Genomic DNA, 18447 nt, shown 5'->3' on the forward strand with positions numbered 1-18447 from the left:
ACATGATGGGAATGTTGGGACTGTACGTGGGAAACAGCGGGACAGTCAATTCACAGTGCGAAGCACCGGAATTAGCTCAGAGTGTAATATGAGCTCTTCCTTTTGTTCCTGTACAGGAAATACAGGAAGTGTTTGTCACTCGACTGCTGGAGCTTGAAGAGAGCAGTCATGTTTTCTGTAATGCTGCAAAGACAGAAATAAAGGAATGTAAATACGTTTCTGTCTATCGCTTTCCCCTGCCGGGGGGGGCAGGAAAGAGGGGGTGTGTTCTTCTCACGCTGAGAAGAATCGCCTATTGCGACCTAGCCTGGATCTTGCTGGGGAATGCAGACAGGGAGGTCAACAAGGAGATCAAGCCGGGTGCCTGGAGAGTTGCCAGTTACTACTGATATAGGCTTGAATTCCGACAGTGTCCTGTACCTTGAGCTCATGATGAGACTGTGTTTCTTAAATAAAGCACTGGGGTTTCCTCAAGCCAAGAGTTCCAAGGACTGAGTCCAAATGATAATCCAAGATCAAACTTGGTCTGAAGATTATTGTTTTCTGGGAATGAAACAAACCACAATCCCTAGTTTGGATGAACTGTAAGCCGGATATTGCGGTTTGCTTCCTCCTAATAGGAGCTGGGAGGAGTGAAGCAGGTGCAATTTGCTTGTGTGCAAGTAAGCGTAATCTATCATCATTATATGCCAATGTGGCAGGTATCTGTGTATAATTTGCTTCTTCTCCAACACGAAACCCCTCTTTCTTTTTATATTGCAGGTTCTCATCAAAGTATTGGACAACAACGATAACGGTCCAGAATTTTCCCACCCGAGTTACGACGTCACGATTTCTGAGGACATCCTCCCTGACACTGAGATCCTGCAAGTTGAAGCCATAGACAGAGATGAGAAGCACAAGCTCAGCTACATCATTCATAGCAGTATTGACTCAGTCAGTGTGAGGAAGTTCAGGATGGATCCCAACACAGGAGTTCTGTACACCGCCGAGCGCTTAGACCACGAAGCCCAAGATAAGCACATCCTAAACGTAATGGTAAGAACTGAATATTAACTGTGTGCTCAGGCACAATCAGTGCCTATTAATAGGTGTATGCTATAGTCTCCTGATAAGCACCGAGGCTTTAAAAATTGGCAAGGAAGCAGTAATTAATTTTCCTCCCTCCACTGGCGTGCATTTATTTATTCGTTCCGTTCTTTCAGTGCTGAAGCTTTGTGAGGCTTACTATGAAAGCGTTTTTATCTCACAAAATGGTTTTGCCATCTTAAGGGAGAACACGGAAGAAACATTATAATCTCCCAATGCCTGGGCCTTTTATCAGAGGTGACTCTCTTGAAGAGTTTCTCAGGAGAAGTTTTTAAAGTTCTTTCAGAATCTATTAAACAAGGTGATTATCGCTCTTCTTGCCCATGCCCTGTTATTGAAAGCAAAGTGCTCTGATTCATCTTGCATTTCTGTAGGATTTTCCCAAGGCAGAAGACACTGGTTTATGCACCTAAATTATGGGGGGCGGGGGGGGGGGCTTGTTCTGCTGTGAAGTGGATGCTGAATACAGTGGTACCTCAGGTTACAGATGCTTCAGGTTACAGACTCCGCTAACCCAGAAATAGTACCTCAGGTTAAGAACTTTGCTTCAGGATGAGAACAGAAATTGCGTGGCGGCGGCAGTGGGAGGCCCCATTAGCTAAAGTGGTACCTCAGGTTAAGAACAGTTTCAGGTTAAGAACGGACCTCCAGAACGAATTAAGTTCTTAACCCGAAGTACCGCTGTATTATGGAGCAGAAATTATTATTGTTGTTTGTTGGCAGTGGGCTAGAACTTCCAAACTAACCTTGACTTTCATCTCACACCTTCTGAGAAATTTTACTAGTTTTTTCCAGGGATGACTGGATCTCACTCAGTTCTCCTTGTCATAGTATTTAGCAAGGAGATAGTCAACTTCATAGCCTCCAAATATCCAGCTGCCTCTCTAGTCACGATCTATTGCACGATCACATCAGGATCTCTTTCCTGCTCTGTGATTTGTCTGCGTGCTAGAGCATATCAGGGAGCTGTTTAGGTTGGTTGGGAGTGAGAACATGTCCTTAAAAACAGAGCGGTTGATGCATGTGCTGTATCTGTACAAAATCTGGAAGTAAAAAGCAGAAAAAAGATGGATGGCTAGCACACTGGTTCCGCTCCAGAAGCAAAACCTAATAAATGGTGATAGCGAAGTATTTTCAACCAACCAACTACTATTCAGGTATATAGCTTTACCCTCAAGGCCAGGATCTGTTACTACATTTTTTTAAAAAAAAATTATTCATGATTTTCAGGTTTATACATTTCAATAATTTTACAGTCATTTTAAAATTTTAAAATTTGACTTCCTTCCCCCTCTTTCTACAGTTCCTTAAATTGGTTTTTCATATCTTCTGCATATCCAAATTAACTTAATTTGTTCATCTGCTTTAAATATATACTCTTATGAAACTGCAGGTTATTACAATAATCCTGCCAATGTTCTTACCTGTTTGCAATTTATCTGTAAATATTCAGTAAACCACTTCCATTCTTTTATAAAAAAAAAAAGTTTAAATAAATTTAAAAAATTGTCCAGTCCAGTAGCACCTTAGAGACCAACTAAGTTTGTTCTGTGTATAAGCTTACGTGTGCATGCACACTTCTTCAGATATAAAAAGTTTGTTATCTTGATTTCTTATTCTTCCGGTAAGTTTCACCATTTTTGCATATTCCATAAGTTTTTGTATCCATTCTTCCTTTGCTGGGACTTCTACTTTTCCCATTTGGGGGCAAGTAACATTCTTGCCACTGTAGTAGCATGCATGAATAAGTTTATATACAGTTTAGGTAGTTCTGTCCCTATAATTCCCAAAAGAAACTTGTTTACTACATATTGCAGCAGCAAACTCCCTAGTTTAACTAGGCGATGGGTAAAGAAGTATTGAATTCATGACTTCTTCCCCAGATGTAATATTGGCCGGGTTTTGTGGCCCTACCAGTTTGTCTCTGTGCTCCAGTGATTGTTGCTCCTTCTCTCCAGGTTCGTGACCAAGAGTTCCCCTATCGGCGGAATTTGGCAAGGGTAATTGTCAACGTGGAAGACTCCAATGATCACAGTCCGTACTTCTCCAGCCCTTTGTACGAAGCCTCTGTGTTTGAATCGGCTGCCATTGGCTCTGCTGTTCTGCAGGTCACCGCCTTGGACAAAGACAAAGGCGAAAACGCAGAGCTGATCTACACAATTGAAGCAGGTTAGCAAGTGAGGTTTTCTGCACTGTGAGGTTGCACGTAATAAAATCACACGATGTAATGCAATTGTTGGATAGAATTAAAGATTACAGCAAGGAAGGTAAGTATGCCAAGATTCCTTAGAAATCAATGAGGCCTTATGTTTAACTCATTTGCCTTCTTATGTCTTTCATTCAAGAGATGGTGCCTTGCAGGGCCTTTTTATGCATCTCAGAATTGCACCATTGTTGTTGTTGCTGCTGCTGCTGTACTTGCTTTGCTAAACGCACTTACTAAGGAATAAGCCCCATTGAGCCCAATAATTATTTATTATTTGTTGACTTAAAGCATCTCCATCACCAATACCCAACCATAAAGGTTCCCAGAATAGCTTCCAGAGGTCAGTAAAAACAAGATGTTTACAAGATTATAATTTAGAGAGCTTGACATAGAATCATAGAAATTTAGAGTTGTAAGGGACCCCAAGGGTCATCTAATCTAACCCCCTTGCAATGCAGGAATCTCAGCTAAAGCATCTATGACAGATGGCCATCCAACCTCTGCTTTAAAACCTCCAAGGAGAGTCCACTACTTCTTGTGGGAGTCTGTTCCACTGCTGAACAGCTCTTACTGTCAGAAAGTTTTTCCGAATGTTTAGTCAGAATCTCCTTTCTTTCAGCTTGAAGCTATTGGTTTGAGTCCTGCCCTCCAGAGCAGGAGATGTCTCCATGTGACAGCCCTTAAGTTATTTGAAGATGGTGATCATATATCCTCTCAGTCTCCTCTATTCCAGGCTACACCTACCCAGCTCCTTCAAATGGTCCTCATAAAGCTTAGTTTCCAGACCCCTGATCATCTTGGTTGCCCTCCTCTGCACACATTCCAGCCTGTCAACATCCTTCTTGAATTGTGGTGCCCAGAATTGGACACAGTATTCCAAATGTTGTCTCACTAAGGCAGAATAGAGTAGTATTATTACTTCCCTTGATCTGGACACTATATTTCTGTTGATGCAGCCTAGAATAGCATTAGCTTTTTTTGCTGCTGCATCACACTGTTGACTCATGCTAAGCTTGTGGTCCGCCAAGACCTCTAGATCCTTTTCACATGTACTGCTAGTAAGCCAGGTGTCCCCCATCCTATATTTGTGCATCTGGTTCTTTCTGCCTAAGTGCAGAACCTTACATTTGTCCCTACTGAAATTCATTTTGTTAGCTTGCGCCCAGTTCTCCAATCTGTTAAGGTCATTTTGAATTCCGATTCTTTCTTCTGCCTCCCAGTTTGGTGTCATCTGCAAATTTGATGAGCATCCCCTCAATTCCTTCATCCAAGTCATTTATAAATACGATAAACAACAACAGGCCCAGGACAGAACCCTGCAGCACCCCACTTGCCACTTTTTTCCCAGGGTAATGAGGAACCATTAATAAGTACTCTTTGGGTTCGATCAGTCAACATAAAAGGAAAGAAGGTGTGTGGGTGGAAGAGGAAAAGCAAGTAAACTCAAGCACCAATTCTTAATCTTAAAAAATTCTTAGGTTGACCAGCTGGCATGGAAACAACTCAAAAAGAGAAGGACTGAAGGGAGCTGAACTTTCAGCAAAGCTGACTGAGTAGCCCTTCTCTCTCCTCTGCCTCTCCTTCTCTCCCACCCTCTGTTTCAGCATGATAGATAAATGCTTTCATTTGGTGGTAGAAGATGGTGCAGAATCACTCCACGTTTGATGCATTTCAGCCTTGGCAGTCCAGTTCACTTTATCCTGCAGCAATTTTCCTGTCTAGTTGAGGCCATTGCTTCCATTACTTTCCTGTGGTCATTGTTCTTTTACCTCCTGCCCCACCGTTTATTTCAAGGAGCCCAACTGGCAGCCTCTCACTCTTTTCCAGTAATGGAAACTTGCTTCTGTCAACCATTGCCAGCTACTTCTGGACTTACATTCCTCTGCCTGCATTTTAGAACAGTGGCCAAGGACTCGGATCTTTCAGCTTGCATAGATATACATCTGGCAACCTGAGTACAATAAACAAACATTGGGTCAGTCTTTTGAGCCTGCCCTCCCTGCCCTCAGGCCTACCCACGTAACCTCAACCATGTGCACAGAGTTCTGTGGAGCCTTTATCCAGTGGCTTGCTACGTACAGGCCTTTGCTCACAAATGCACAGTCTGGGATGGATCATGCATTAGTAGATTTACATTCTTACTCATGCACAATTACAGCAAACATGCAAAGGGCAGGATGTGGACTGAGCATGTTCCGTTTGTCCCTTCACATTTACCTAATTTGCCAATGTTTGGATAACTCTAGCGTGATAACAGAAGGGATAGATTCCTGCAACCAGGACCACATTAGACTAGGTCATGGGTAGGCAAACTAAGTCCCGGGGATCAGATCCGGCCCAATCACCTTCTCAATCCTGCCTGCGGATGGTCCAGGAGTCAGTGTGTTTTTACATGAGTAGAATGTGTGCTTTTATTGAAAATGCATCTCTGGGTTATTTGTGGGGCATAGGAATTTATTCACCCCCCCCCCCAAAAAATAGTCATTCCCCCCCCACAAGATCTGAGGGACAGTGGACCAGCCCCCTGCTGAAAAAGCTTGCTGACCCCTGGACTAGGTCTCTTCCTGCATTGTATTTGCTTTCAGTTCTGTCAATCACAATTCTAATTCACCTATGTGTGCCCTCCCCCTGGAACTGCAGGCTTGATCACCCTTGCCAATCAACACTGATTTATTTTATTTTATTTATGATTTTCAATTTTATACAGTACTGAATTTGTGCATCCCAATCTATACACCTCCCCACTGAGTCTATAGCAGCGGTTCTCAACCTGTGGCTCCCCAGATGTTGTTGGACTATAACTCCCATCATCCCTGACCACTGGTCATGCTGGCTAGGAATGATGGGAGTTGTAGTCCAGCAATATCTGGGGACCCACAGGTTGAGAAACATTGGTCTATAGCATCATGAATCATTAAGATGGCATCATGAGGTTGTTGTCGTCTTAAGTACATGAGGTTGACAAGTTTAGCTTCTTTTAAAGGGAATTAGCAGAGGTAACTCATCAAGTTGACAGAAGACCCAGATCTTAAACTCTCGTTGCTGCTAAACAGCTGCAAAGCAGCAGGGGAGATGGCAAGCAGAAGAGGAGTGCACGACCCAGTCAGCACTTTTCCTCTGCATCAGCTCCCTCCCTCAAGCCACTACTCCTTGGTGTTGTGGTAAAAATCCATTTGGACTGCATTTGGGTAGAAAGATGGGGAGCTGGGGTTGTGAGGCAGGGAGGGAGTCGCAGGTTTAAAACTCAGTCATCCCCTCCCCTTGTCCAACGCTTCTTCGCTGCAAACAGTCTTGCTCCTGTTGCTTTGAGACTTAGATCTGCTTCCAAGTGTCTAATTTGGTCCTATGGTGAATGGATAGAGTGATACAATGGTGTTAAGATCAGCTGTAAAAAGTGTGTAATAAAATGGCTCCCATAATCATGGAGGAGGGAGGGATGAGGCAGTGGCCTGGAAGTGTGGACAGTGTGAGGCTTCTACCCAGACCAATTATTCCAAAGCTTGAAAGCCTTTGATGAGACTATCTCCCCACGACTGCCTCTGATTTCGATTTCATCTTCCCATAGTGCCAGCAAGTCAAGGTTTCAAACCTCTGTTTCAGCTGCAAATTCCCACCATTTCGTTATCCCCAGATGTTCCTCGATGCAGCATAATAGAACTTTTTGAGGCTGTCGTTCCTCTGACCCATGAAAGGATGTGCAGGGAGGATGCTAATTTTAACTGATGGGTTCAGCTTATATGCATGGTTCCTTACTTCTCAGGGAATTCAGCTCATGTGAGCACAGCACTCAGTAAGAGAAACCAATACGCACACACTTTAACAAAATCTGAATCCAGGTGAGAAGTGATGAGCACAGATATGCATAGACCTGTTCATATATTTCCATCCTAGAAACTATACAGGTGGTAGGGGCACATACAGTCCCATTGATTGGTTGAATCATGTATTACCTCTGTCACCTATTAACTCATCCTTTTTGTCAATCTGTAGACCAGGAGTTCCAAAACTGTGGTCCATGGACAACCAGTGGTCTACATGCTTCATTCAGGTGGTCTGCAGCCTGTCTGGATTTGTGGTTGTGTGTAATACAAATAAAATACAATTTAAAAGAAATGAAGGAAGCTGTACAATACAATTAAAAACCATGCAGCATCTGGCCCAAAGCTACAACAAGACAAACAACCATTAAGCACTCCTACAAGATCCTCAGCTGCTTTAAGGTGGCTCAAAGGGAAGAAAGGTTGGGAACCACTGCTGTAGATGGAATGTAACACAGAGGGCAAAAATATTGCAAGGGTCAGAAGTGTCTCACTGAAAATGGGAGCCCTGTGTTGAAATGTCCCTTTGCAACATGGACTTGAACTTAGCCTATGTCTTGTCTCATGGTGTCCAAAAACTACACATGATGGAAATCATGCCAGGGAGGGTGGGGATATTCAGCAAGCTCCACCACTCCCCTTCCCTGTGTTGCCTTTACCCTATCAATTTATTACTATTTTATTTGCACAATTCATTTCACACTTTAACAACATAGTCTCTAAGCTGTGTACAGTAAGTTTAAAAAGATACAGTAAAGGTGAACTCAATGTAGGATGTAGCCTACCTTGATTTCAGCAAGGCATTTGACAAGGTGCCCCATGATATTCTTGTAAAGAAGCTGGTAAAATGCGGTCTTGACTATGCTACCACTCAGTGGATTTGTAACTGGCTGACTGACCGAACCCAAAGGGTGCTCATCAATGGTTCCTCTTCATCCTGGAGAAGAGTGACTAGTGGGGTACCACAGGGTTCTGTCTTGGGCCCGGTCTTATTCAACATCTTTATCAACGACTTGGATGATGGACTCAAGGGCATCCTGATCAAATTTGCAGATGACACCAAATTGGGAGGGGTGGCTAACACCCCAGAGGACAGGATCACACTTCAAAACGACCTTGACAGATTAGAGAACTGGGCAAAAGCAAACAAGATGAATTTTAACAGGGAGAAATGTAAAGTATTGCACTTGGGCAAAAAAAATGAGAGGCACAAATACAAGATGGGTGACACCTGGCTTGAGAGCAGTACATGTGAAAAGGATCTAGGAGTCTTGGTTGACCACAAACTTGACATGAGCCAACAGTGTGACGCGGCAGCTAAAAAAGCCAATGCAATTCTGGGCTGCATCAATAGGAGTATAGCATCTAGATCAAGGGAAGTAATAGTGCCACTGTATTCTGCTCTGGTCAGACCTCACCTGGAGTACTGTGTCCAGTTCTGGGCACCACAATTCAAGAAGGACACTGACAAACTGGAACGTGTCCAGAGGAGGGCAACCAAAATGGTCAAAGGCCTGGAAACGATGCCTTATGAGGAACGGCTAAGGGAGCTGGGCATGTTTAGCCTGGAGAAGAGGAGGTTAAGGGGTGATATGATAGCCATGTTCAAATATAGAAAAGGATGTCACATAGAGGAGGGAGAAAGGTTGTTTTCTGCTGCTCCAGAGAAGCGGACACAGAGCAATGGATCCAAACTACAAGAAAGAAGATTCCACCTAAACATTAGGAAGAACTTCCTGACAGTAAGAGCTGTTCGACAGTGGAATTTGCTGCCAAGGAGTGTGGTGGAGTCTCCTTCTTTGGAGGTCTTTAAGCAGAGGCTTGACAACCATATGTCAGGAGTGCTCTGATGGTGTTTCCTGCTTGGCAGGGGGTTGGACTCGATGGCCCTTGTGGTCTCTTCCAACTCTATGATACTATGATTCTATTCTATGATTCTAATGTAAACTAATAGAAAAATCAGAAAACCTTGCTTGAAATAAAATAAAAAGGTCTTTATCAGGTGCTGAAAGTTCATCAAACGAGGGGGTCTGTCTGATTTCAGCTGGGCGGGACAAATAGAAGGGCAGGTATTTGAAGCTGGGAGCCTCCTGTATTCATGGAGGCTCTCTGGGCATTCAAAACACTATAAGATCAGGGCTGTGAAACATGCATGGACCTTCTACAGATACAGGAGGCTTCGTGCTCCATAACTTTGCCTACACAGGGTGACCTGTGTGGTGGTGAATGGGGTAGAGGTAGCATTCTCTCATTGGTTTGCTTAACTCCAGGAGCACAGCTGCCTAATACCAACTCGAATGTCTAATCTTAGGTGCCTAATCTCCAGATCAGTGTTGTCTACAGTAACTGGCAGTGGCTCTGCAGGGTTTTGGGTAGGGGGTCTCTTCCAGCTCTACCTGGAGACGCTGGGGATTGAACCCGGGACCTTCTGCATGCAAAGCAGATGCTCTTATCCCTAAGCCACGGAACCTTCCCCAAAGAAGGATGCTTGAAGATGGCTGAGTACAGCTATTGTTGGTTGCACCATCTCTGGTTGCACGAAGAAGCATCTGCTCTTGCAATTTTGAACCTGAGGTGAAAGTCAGGGTGGGGTGGAGGGTGAGCTTTATCTCTTGGTTCTGTTAAAGTGTATGAAGTGAGCCTGGAAATCCCTTTCATTCTCCTCATTTCCCTTCACTCATGAAACCTTTGGTAAGATGCCTGAGAAGGAGCTAGTGATATGGAGAAGTTCATAGCATTGGCAGGGAAAGGGCCTTGGCTCATCGGTAAACCACCTGCTTTGCAGGCAGAAGGTTCCATGTTCAATCCCCAGCATCTCAGGTTAGGACTGGGTTAGATCCTTGTCTGAAACCCTAGACAGCTGCTGTCAGTCAGTGTAGACAATACTGAAGTAAATGGGCCAGTGGTCTCTCTCAGTAGAATGCAGCTCTCTGTGTTCCAAGGCATAGGATAAGCTTGACAACACATTACGCAGGTGAGGACAAATTGAATGCAGGGAGTTTCTGTTGATTCCACCACCAGCTCCATGTTCCTTGGAACAGGTAATTTCGGTCCTCATTGTACGCTTCTGACAAAAGAGTCTCTTGATCCTACCTCATTATTGTATTTTGTATGTGGCAAACCCTGACCTTCTAAGGAGCCCATTTACGTCTTCACTGAACAATGATTCTTCTTGATTTCCCCCTATCCACTAAGATCAATAAACAAACCTTGCTGTCATTAGCTTCCTTTTATCTGTTTGATGAGCTATTATTTTGTGTGTATTTCTTTATATATATATATATATATATATATATATATATGCTGTTCTCATGCTTCGCCTTCAGTCCTATTGAAGCATTCAACCAGTAATATTAAATTGCTCAAAATCCTCATTATTTCAGGCCGTGAACTGTTGCTCACACATTGAACAATTTGGCTTCTTCGTCTTTTATCTCTATTTTGTGCCAGATCTTAAACCCTTCTTCTTTGAAGTCCATGAGCTTTCAGTAAAATGCATTTTCTAGTAAACATGTGTGAAATCACAGCCTTGTTAGTGTAATCCTATGCATATTGATTTAGAAGTAAGCCCCACTGCATTTGATAGGAAAACTCTGGGGCCAGCGAGTTTAGGATAAGGCTGCAATCCTATACACACTCACCTGGAAGTAAATCCTGTTGAATTTAGTGGGGCTTACTTCTGAATAGACATGGGTAGGATTACTGTGCAAATCACATAATGCAGGCAAGCAAAGTCCACACATCAGCTGCAGTCGGTCACATAGATCCTAGCAGGTGGTACTGTATCAATACTACAGCCAGTTAATGATTTGCAGGTGGCTTTGCCTATCTACCCTCCAGATACTTTGGACTGCAGTTCTCATCAGCCCCAGCCAGTACAGCTGTGCTGGCTTTGACTGATGGGAATTGTAGTCCAAAATGTCTAGAGGGCACCAAGGTTGGCAATGGTTTGTTTACCCTTCTACAGCATCTCTGCACTGTAGACTTAAACTACTGTGATCTCTTCAAAAAGCGGTGGGAAGTGTAATCACACATTTATTTACTTATTTATGTACATTTAAAAACCTCTATGCGGTGCAGACTATGTACTATATAAAAGTGACATCCATGAAAACAAAAATATAACCTCAAACCATATATACCGTATTTTCGCTCTATAGGACACACCGGACCATAGAAGGGGGAGAACAGGGGGGAATTAATTCTCCCCCTCTCTGCTCAGCGCCCCTTCAGCGAAGCGGTAGGAGAAACAGAGCCCCTTCCATTTCTCCTCCCGCTTCGCTGAAGGGGCGCTGCGCAGAGAGGGAAAACTGTGCAGCACCTCTCCAGCGAAGCAAAGCCTGGAGAGCAAGAGTGATCAGTGTGCACCGCCCCCTCTCGCTCTCCATGCTTCAGGCGGGTATCCGCAAGCCTTCAGAGTGCAGCGGGAACTCCTGCTGCGCTACAAAGGCTTGCGGATAGCTGCCTGAAGCCCCCAGAGCGCAGTGGGTGTTCGCACTGCGCTCCGGGGGCTTCAGGCAGCATCAGCGAAAGCAACGCGAAGCCTCCGGAGCGTAGGGGGAGCTCTCCCTCTGTGCTTCGGAGGCTTCGCGTTGCTATCACTGAAGCCAAGGAGCCTGCATTCGCTCCATAGGACGCACACACACTTCCCCTTCATTTTTGGAGGGGAAAAAGTTCCTCCTATAGAGCGAAAAATACGGTAATCAAATGAAAATGGAGATTTGGGGGATTCATACACATAAATCAGGGTCCACTTTTGTGGGTCAGGCAAAGCCTCAGCAAAAAGATAACTCTTTCCAAGACACTCAAAGCAACTGATGGTTGCTGCTTCACATGTGGATTAGGGAAGGATATCATTCCACATTTTGTCGGTGATACAGGGGTTCCGGAGAGAATGATCAGCACAGCCTTGAAATGTCAGTTTCCTGCAACTCCTTGGGGAGTGCAATAGAGTTTTATTTGTTCTTTTTTTCAAAAAAAAAAAATATTCCTTCTATAACACAAATAAAAAACACAGACCGAAAAGACAAACAATACAAACAAATTCTTGTCATATCCTTATTTTTCTAAACATTGTTAGGTTGGCTTCCCTAAGTTCCACCTATCTGATTTTCATTTTACTTCATCTTTAGCCGTTTACATATATCCTAATTGCTAACCATCTTTATTTTTTAATACTTAAAATAACTTCACATTTTATCACTTACAAATAATACTATTTTAAAATACCCTATCTTCTACTTCTAACCCTACAGCCTATATCCACTTCCAAAGCTATTCTAAGGTTTAAATATTAACATATTTTTTTCAAATATTCCTTAAACTTCTTCCAGTCTTCTTCCACCGTCTCTTCTCTCGGGTCTTGGAGTCTCCCGGTCAGTTCGGCAAGTTCCATATAGTCCATCATCTTCATCTGCCGAGTTTTATTTGTTCTTAATGAATAATGTTTTCTAGTATAGCGATAGCCCCTTGGTAGTCTTAGTGCAATCCCTTGGTTTTAAAAGTCTTGCCCACAGATCTTCTGCTTCATATTAGATTAATCGGCTTGAATTCTGCACTTATATCAAGATCATACTTCAGATTTCTTGGAGTGGTTTATACAGGGATCCCAACTGGGCAGTGATCAGACCTAGTTCTTCTTGGTTTTAGTATGAAATGCAGCTGTGTGCTTGCAGAGTTAGTCTCACCAAGCAAAACACAACCGTCAGGCCATTAATGGTGGCTTACCAGGTTCTTGACCAGGCATCCCCAAACTCTGCCCTCCAGTTGTTTTGGGACTACAGTTCCCATCATCTCTGACCACTGGTCCTGTTAGCTAGGGATGATGGAAGTTATAGTCCCAAAACAGCTGGAGGGCCGAGTTTGGGGATGCCTGTTTTTGACAAAACTCTTGTTTTTGCTGCCCACTGGGGACAGCAAAAATAGTGAAGGTTGGGTTGGCAGCTGGCCATATATGGTTGACGGACTGAGTTTAAATTGGTGGGCCTTGCGCTATGCAAGCATGACGTGATACCAACAAGTGGACTTTGAACATATTGCTCATCATTTTTACATATTTACATTTCATTTTTGATATATATCCCTTTTTTCTTTTCTCTTTTAGGGAATACTGGGAACACATTCAAGATTGAGCCTGTTCTGGGCATCATCACGGTGCTGAAGGAACCAGACCTGACCACCATGAACCAGTTCGTTCTGTCAGTCAAAGTGACGGACCAGGGCTCTCCACCACTGTCAGCCACAGCCATTGTCCGCATATCTGTGACCATGTCAGACAATTCCCACCCGAAGTTCACGCACAAGGAATGGCAAGCTGAAGTGAATGAAAATGTTGACTTTGGAACTTCAGTTATCTTGGTCTCGGCAATCAGCCAGTCCACGCTAGTTTATGAGGTTAAGGAGGGCAACACCAACGGAGCCTTTGCTATAAACCCCTACTCTGGAGTCATCACTACTCAAAAGCCCCTGGATTATGAACGCACTTCCTCGTACCAACTCACCGTACAAGCCACAAACATGGCCGGGATGGCATCCAATGCCACTGTGAACATCCAGATCATTGATGAAAATGACAACCCACCAGTCTTCCTCTTCTCAAAATACCTGGGCAGCATCAGCGAGGCTGCACCTGTAAATAGCATCGTTCGAAGCTTAGGGAACAATCCGCTTGTGATACGAGCCACAGATGCAGACAGTAATCAGAACGCTTTGCTTGTCTACCAGATTGTTGAGTCCACTGCAAAGAACTATTTCACCGTAGACTCCAGTACAGGTGCAATTAGGACTATTGCCGACTTAGATCATGAAACCATTGCGCATTTCCATTTTCACGTCCACGTTCGAGACAGTGGAAATCCACAGCTTACTGCAGAAAATCCAGCTGAAGTCACCATTGATGTAACGGATGTCAATGATAACCCTCCAGTTTTCAGCCAGGCCATGTTTGAGACCATCTTGCTCCTACCAACATACGTTGGAGTTGAGGTTCTTAAGCTCAGGGCTGCGGACCCAGATTCAGAAGTCCCACCTGAAATGACCTACAGCCTGATTGAAGGCAGCACTGAGCATTTCCTCATTGATTCTGTTTCCGGAGTACTAACTATAAAAAACAACAGCCTCTCCAAAGATCATTACATGCTCATAGCAAAAGTATCCGATGGGAAGTTCTATAGCACTTCCGTAGTGACCATAATGGTCAAAGAAGCCATGGACAGTGGCCTGCATTTCACACAAAGCCTTTACTCCACATCCATCTCAGAAAACAGCACCAATATCACAAAAGTAGCAGTGGTCAACGCTGTTGGAAACCGCCTTAACGAGCCCTTGAAGTACAGCATATTAAACCCAGGGAACAAATTCAAGATCAAATCCACTCTGGGTGTCATTCAAACTACTGGCATCCCATTTGACAGAGAGGAACAGGAATTTTACGAGCTGGTGGTAGAGGCTAGTCGTGAGCTGGATCACCTGAGGGTAGCCAGGGTGGTTGTCAGAGTTCACATTGAAGACATCAATGACAATGCTCCGGTGTTTGTTGGGCTCCCATACTATGCCGCTGTACAAGTTGAAGCTGATCCCGGCACCCTGATATACCGAGTCACGGCAATTGATAAAGATAAGGATGCAAATGGCGACGTATCGTACCTGCTGAAGGAGGACTATGGGCACTTTGAAATTGACAGGCACACTGGCAGCGTCACATTAAAAGCAGCCTTTAATTCTGACTTATCTAACATCGAGTATCTAATTATCGTCATTGCCAAAGATGGAGGCAATCCATCACTGTCTGCATCTGTAGAACTGCCCATTACGATAGTTAACAAAGCAATGCCCGTTTTCAACAAGCCTTTCTATACGGCCTCTGTAAACGAAGACATCGAAATGCACACCCCAATTCTGAGCATCAACGCAACCAGCCCAGAAGGTCAAGGAATCATTTACATCATTGTAGACGGTGATCCCTATAATCAGTTCAACATTGATTTTGACACCGGAGTCCTCAATGTCATCAGTCCATTAGACTATGAAGTAAACCCCATTTTCAAATTGACAGTGAGAGCCAGCGATGCTCTCACTGGGGCCCGAGCTGAAGTAACGGTGGACTTAATTATCAACGATGTCAATGACAATGCTCCAGTTTTCGACCACTTTGCATATAATGCCACTTTGTCTGAAGCGTCTCTGATTGGGACACCTGTTTTGCAGGTTGTTGCTACGGATGCAGATTCTGAGAACAACAAAATTGTTCAGTATCAGATAGTCCAGGACAACTTCAACAGCACAGATTACTTTCACATCGATGGCACGAGTGGCTTGATCCTAACAGCCCGCTTGCTGGACCATGAGCTGATGCAGCAATGCAGTCTGAAAGTGCGGGCAACGGATAACGGATTCCCACCGCTGAGCAGCGAAGTTCTAGTCAGCATCTTCGTAACAGACATGAATGACAACCCTCCCGTTTTTAACCAATTGATATATGAATCGTACGTCAGTGAGCTAGCTCCTCGGGGCCATTTTGTGACTTGCGTCCAAGCTTCTGATGCAGACAGCTCTGATTATGACCGGTTGGAGTACAGCATCTTGTCTGGAAATGACCGTACAAGTTTCGTGATGGACAGCAAAAGTGGGGTCATCTCCCTGTCAAACCATCGGAAGCAGAGGATGGAGTCAATGTACAGTCTAAATGTCTCTGTCTCCGATGGTTTGTTCACAAGCACAGCCCAGGTCCATATCCGGATTCTCGGAGCAAACTTGTACAGTCCTGTCTTCACACAGAGTATTTACGTGGCAGAGGTTAGAGAAAACGCCACTCCTGGAACCAAGGTAATCCATGTGAAAGCAACAGACGGAGACTCAGGCATATATGGGCAAATAAGCTATTCAATCATAAACGACTTTGCCAAGGATCGTTTTTTGATTGATAACAACGGACAGATCATCACAACTGAGAAACTTGATCGGGAGATCCCTTTGGAAGGTGACATCACCATCTTCCTGAGAGCCCTCGACGGGGGAGGGAGAACCACATTCTGTACCGTGCGAGTCATAGTGGTGGACGAGAATGACAATGCTCCCCAGTTCATGACAGTTGAATACAGGGCAAGCGTCAAAGCGGATGTTGGAAAGGGTCATTTGGTCACCCAGGTCCAAGCAGTTGATCCAGATGATGGTGCAAACGCGAGGATTGCCTACTCGTTGTACAGCGAGGCCTCGGTTTCTGTGGCAGATCTGCTGGAAATTGACCCTGACAATGGGTGGATGGTAACCAAGGGCAACTTCAACCAGCTTAAAAACACAGTACTCTCCTTCTTTGTCAAAGCAGTTGATGGCGGCATTCCTGTGAAGCATTCGCTTATCCCTGTGTACATTCACGTTTTACCTCCAGAAACCATCTTGCCTTCTTTTTCTCAACCCCAATATTCCTTTACGCTATCGGAAGACACTGTAATAGGTAGTACTGTTGATGTTCTGCATGTTTTGCCAAGCCAGGGTGCCACCTATAGCACAGTTAATGGTGAATTGCCAGGGAACAACAAGGATGGAGTGTTTATTATAGAGCAGGACACCGGCATCATAAAACTTGATAAGAGACTGGACCACGAGACAACTCCTGCCTTTCACTTTAAGGTTGCTGCAACTATACAGCTAGATAAAGTGGATGTTGTGTTAACAGTGGATGTGGACATTAAGATTTTGGACGTCAATGACAACAAACCCATGTTTGAGGCAGCCAGCTATGAAGCCATCATAATGGAAGGAATGCCCATAGGAACCAAACTTATCCAGGTTAAAGCCACTGATGCAGACTGGGGGGCAAACGGTCAAGTCACGTACTCTCTCTCAGCAGAATCGGATGCTGACACAATCACAGAGGTGTTCACCATTGACAGCAACAGCGGCTGGATCAGCACCTTGAAAGACTTGGACCATGAGAAGAACCCCACCTTTGCCTTCACTGTAGTGTCTTCCGACCTGGGAGAAGCCCTATCCCTCTCATCAACCGCCTTGATCTCCGTCACGGTGACAGACATCAACGATAACGCTCCAGTGTTTGAGCATGAGCTGTACAGGGGGTCCGTGAAGGAGAGCGACTCACCAGGCGAAGTTGTGGCTGTCCTCAGCACTTGGGATGAAGATACATCTGATGTCAACCGCCAAGTTAGCTATCACATTACAGGTAATGGGCCTCTCGGGTTGGGGGGCTAAGGGCGGGGAGAGTTTGAACTCAGTGGCAAAGCACAGGTGCTCAGTCCATGACTTTTCTGCTTAAATAGCATCCTGCATAGCAGAACTAGGAAATACCTATCTTTGCTAGAGACCTTGGAGGTCTGTCACCATTCAGAATAGACAGCATTATGGAAAGTGGAACAGTGGTTTGCCATAGTACAAGGCAGCTTCATATGTTCATCTCGAACATGTTTTGATCGCTGGCACAAGGAGCCAGTCATAGAACCATAGAATTGTAGAGTTGGAAGGGACCCCAAGGATCATCTATTCCAGCCCCCCTGAAATACAGGAATCTCAACTAAAGTATCCAAGACAGATGGCTGTCCAACCTCTGCTTAAAAACCTCCAGCAGAGAGAGTAATGTGTGGTCTGGTCTGGGTGCCAGAAATTGCTGAGAACTTAACATCCACAACACAGATCCAGACAAACAATTTTTAGGGTATTATTCTCTTGCTTGATTCAGCCCTAAGTGCATAAAAACAGGGGAAAGCATAATTTGTATTGGGCCTTTTTAATTTAACCAACTCACACTTCACACTGTGCTGCCGTTTAGCAGCCTCTTTATATAACCCCCTTAAGATTTATGTTATCAGCATGGAAAGGATTGTAGCATTGTGCATCAACCAGAGAAAATGAGCAACATTTGTTTTTCAGGGTAGGCAGAGGGGGTAGGCATTGGGTGGGTGGGAGACTTTTGTGCATTCATAACTGTCTTATTTTACTTAATTAAAAAGCATCCTTTCCATTCCTAGAACCTCATTAGAAACATTCGTTTTTAAAGGCATTAAGTAGCCATAGAAAAGAAAGAAGTGATGGTTCCCATATATAAAAGCCAATAAATAATCTATGGCTTGGACTTCTTTGACCTTTTTTAAAGGTTGCGACCACAAATAACTGTTGGGCCATCTTGCTATTAGCCCATTTACTTTCTTCCCATTGTGCTAAGGGATTGTCTTAAGGATGTTGTTTTCATATTTTCATTCAGTGCAAGCACTTTGTGGCCTAGCAAGTGGAATTCAACCCACTAGCAATTTGCTGCGGCTTGCCCGGTGTCAACCTTGTTGCTTTTTGCAGCCAAAGCTCCCATCATCCTCGTCCTATATCACT

The 18447-nt window shown here is 44.3% G+C and overlaps 1 protein-coding gene across 11 annotated transcripts in view; it reads left to right on the forward strand.

Moving 5' to 3' along the window:
- FAT3 (FAT atypical cadherin 3) overlaps nt 1-18447 on the forward strand; it is a 719557-nt gene that overhangs the window by 355824 nt on the left and 345286 nt on the right. For all 11 annotated transcript variants that reach the window (XR_013985096.1, XM_081001695.1, XM_081001693.1 and 8 more), the window contains 3 exons: nt 763-1038; nt 3048-3258; nt 13217-17290. Coding sequence is in view for 10 of the 11 variants with exons in the window: in XM_081001695.1 (XP_080857821.1) it covers nt 763-1038; nt 3048-3258; nt 13217-17290 (4561 nt within the window). In the remaining variant the exon portion in view is untranslated. The remainder of the gene's footprint in view (nt 1-762; nt 1039-3047; nt 3259-13216; nt 17291-18447) is intronic.

This window comes from Podarcis pityusensis, assembly GCF_964106645.2.
Source record: "Podarcis pityusensis genome assembly, chromosome: 4".
Taxonomy (NCBI): domain Eukaryota; kingdom Metazoa; phylum Chordata; class Lepidosauria; order Squamata; family Lacertidae; genus Podarcis; species Podarcis pityusensis.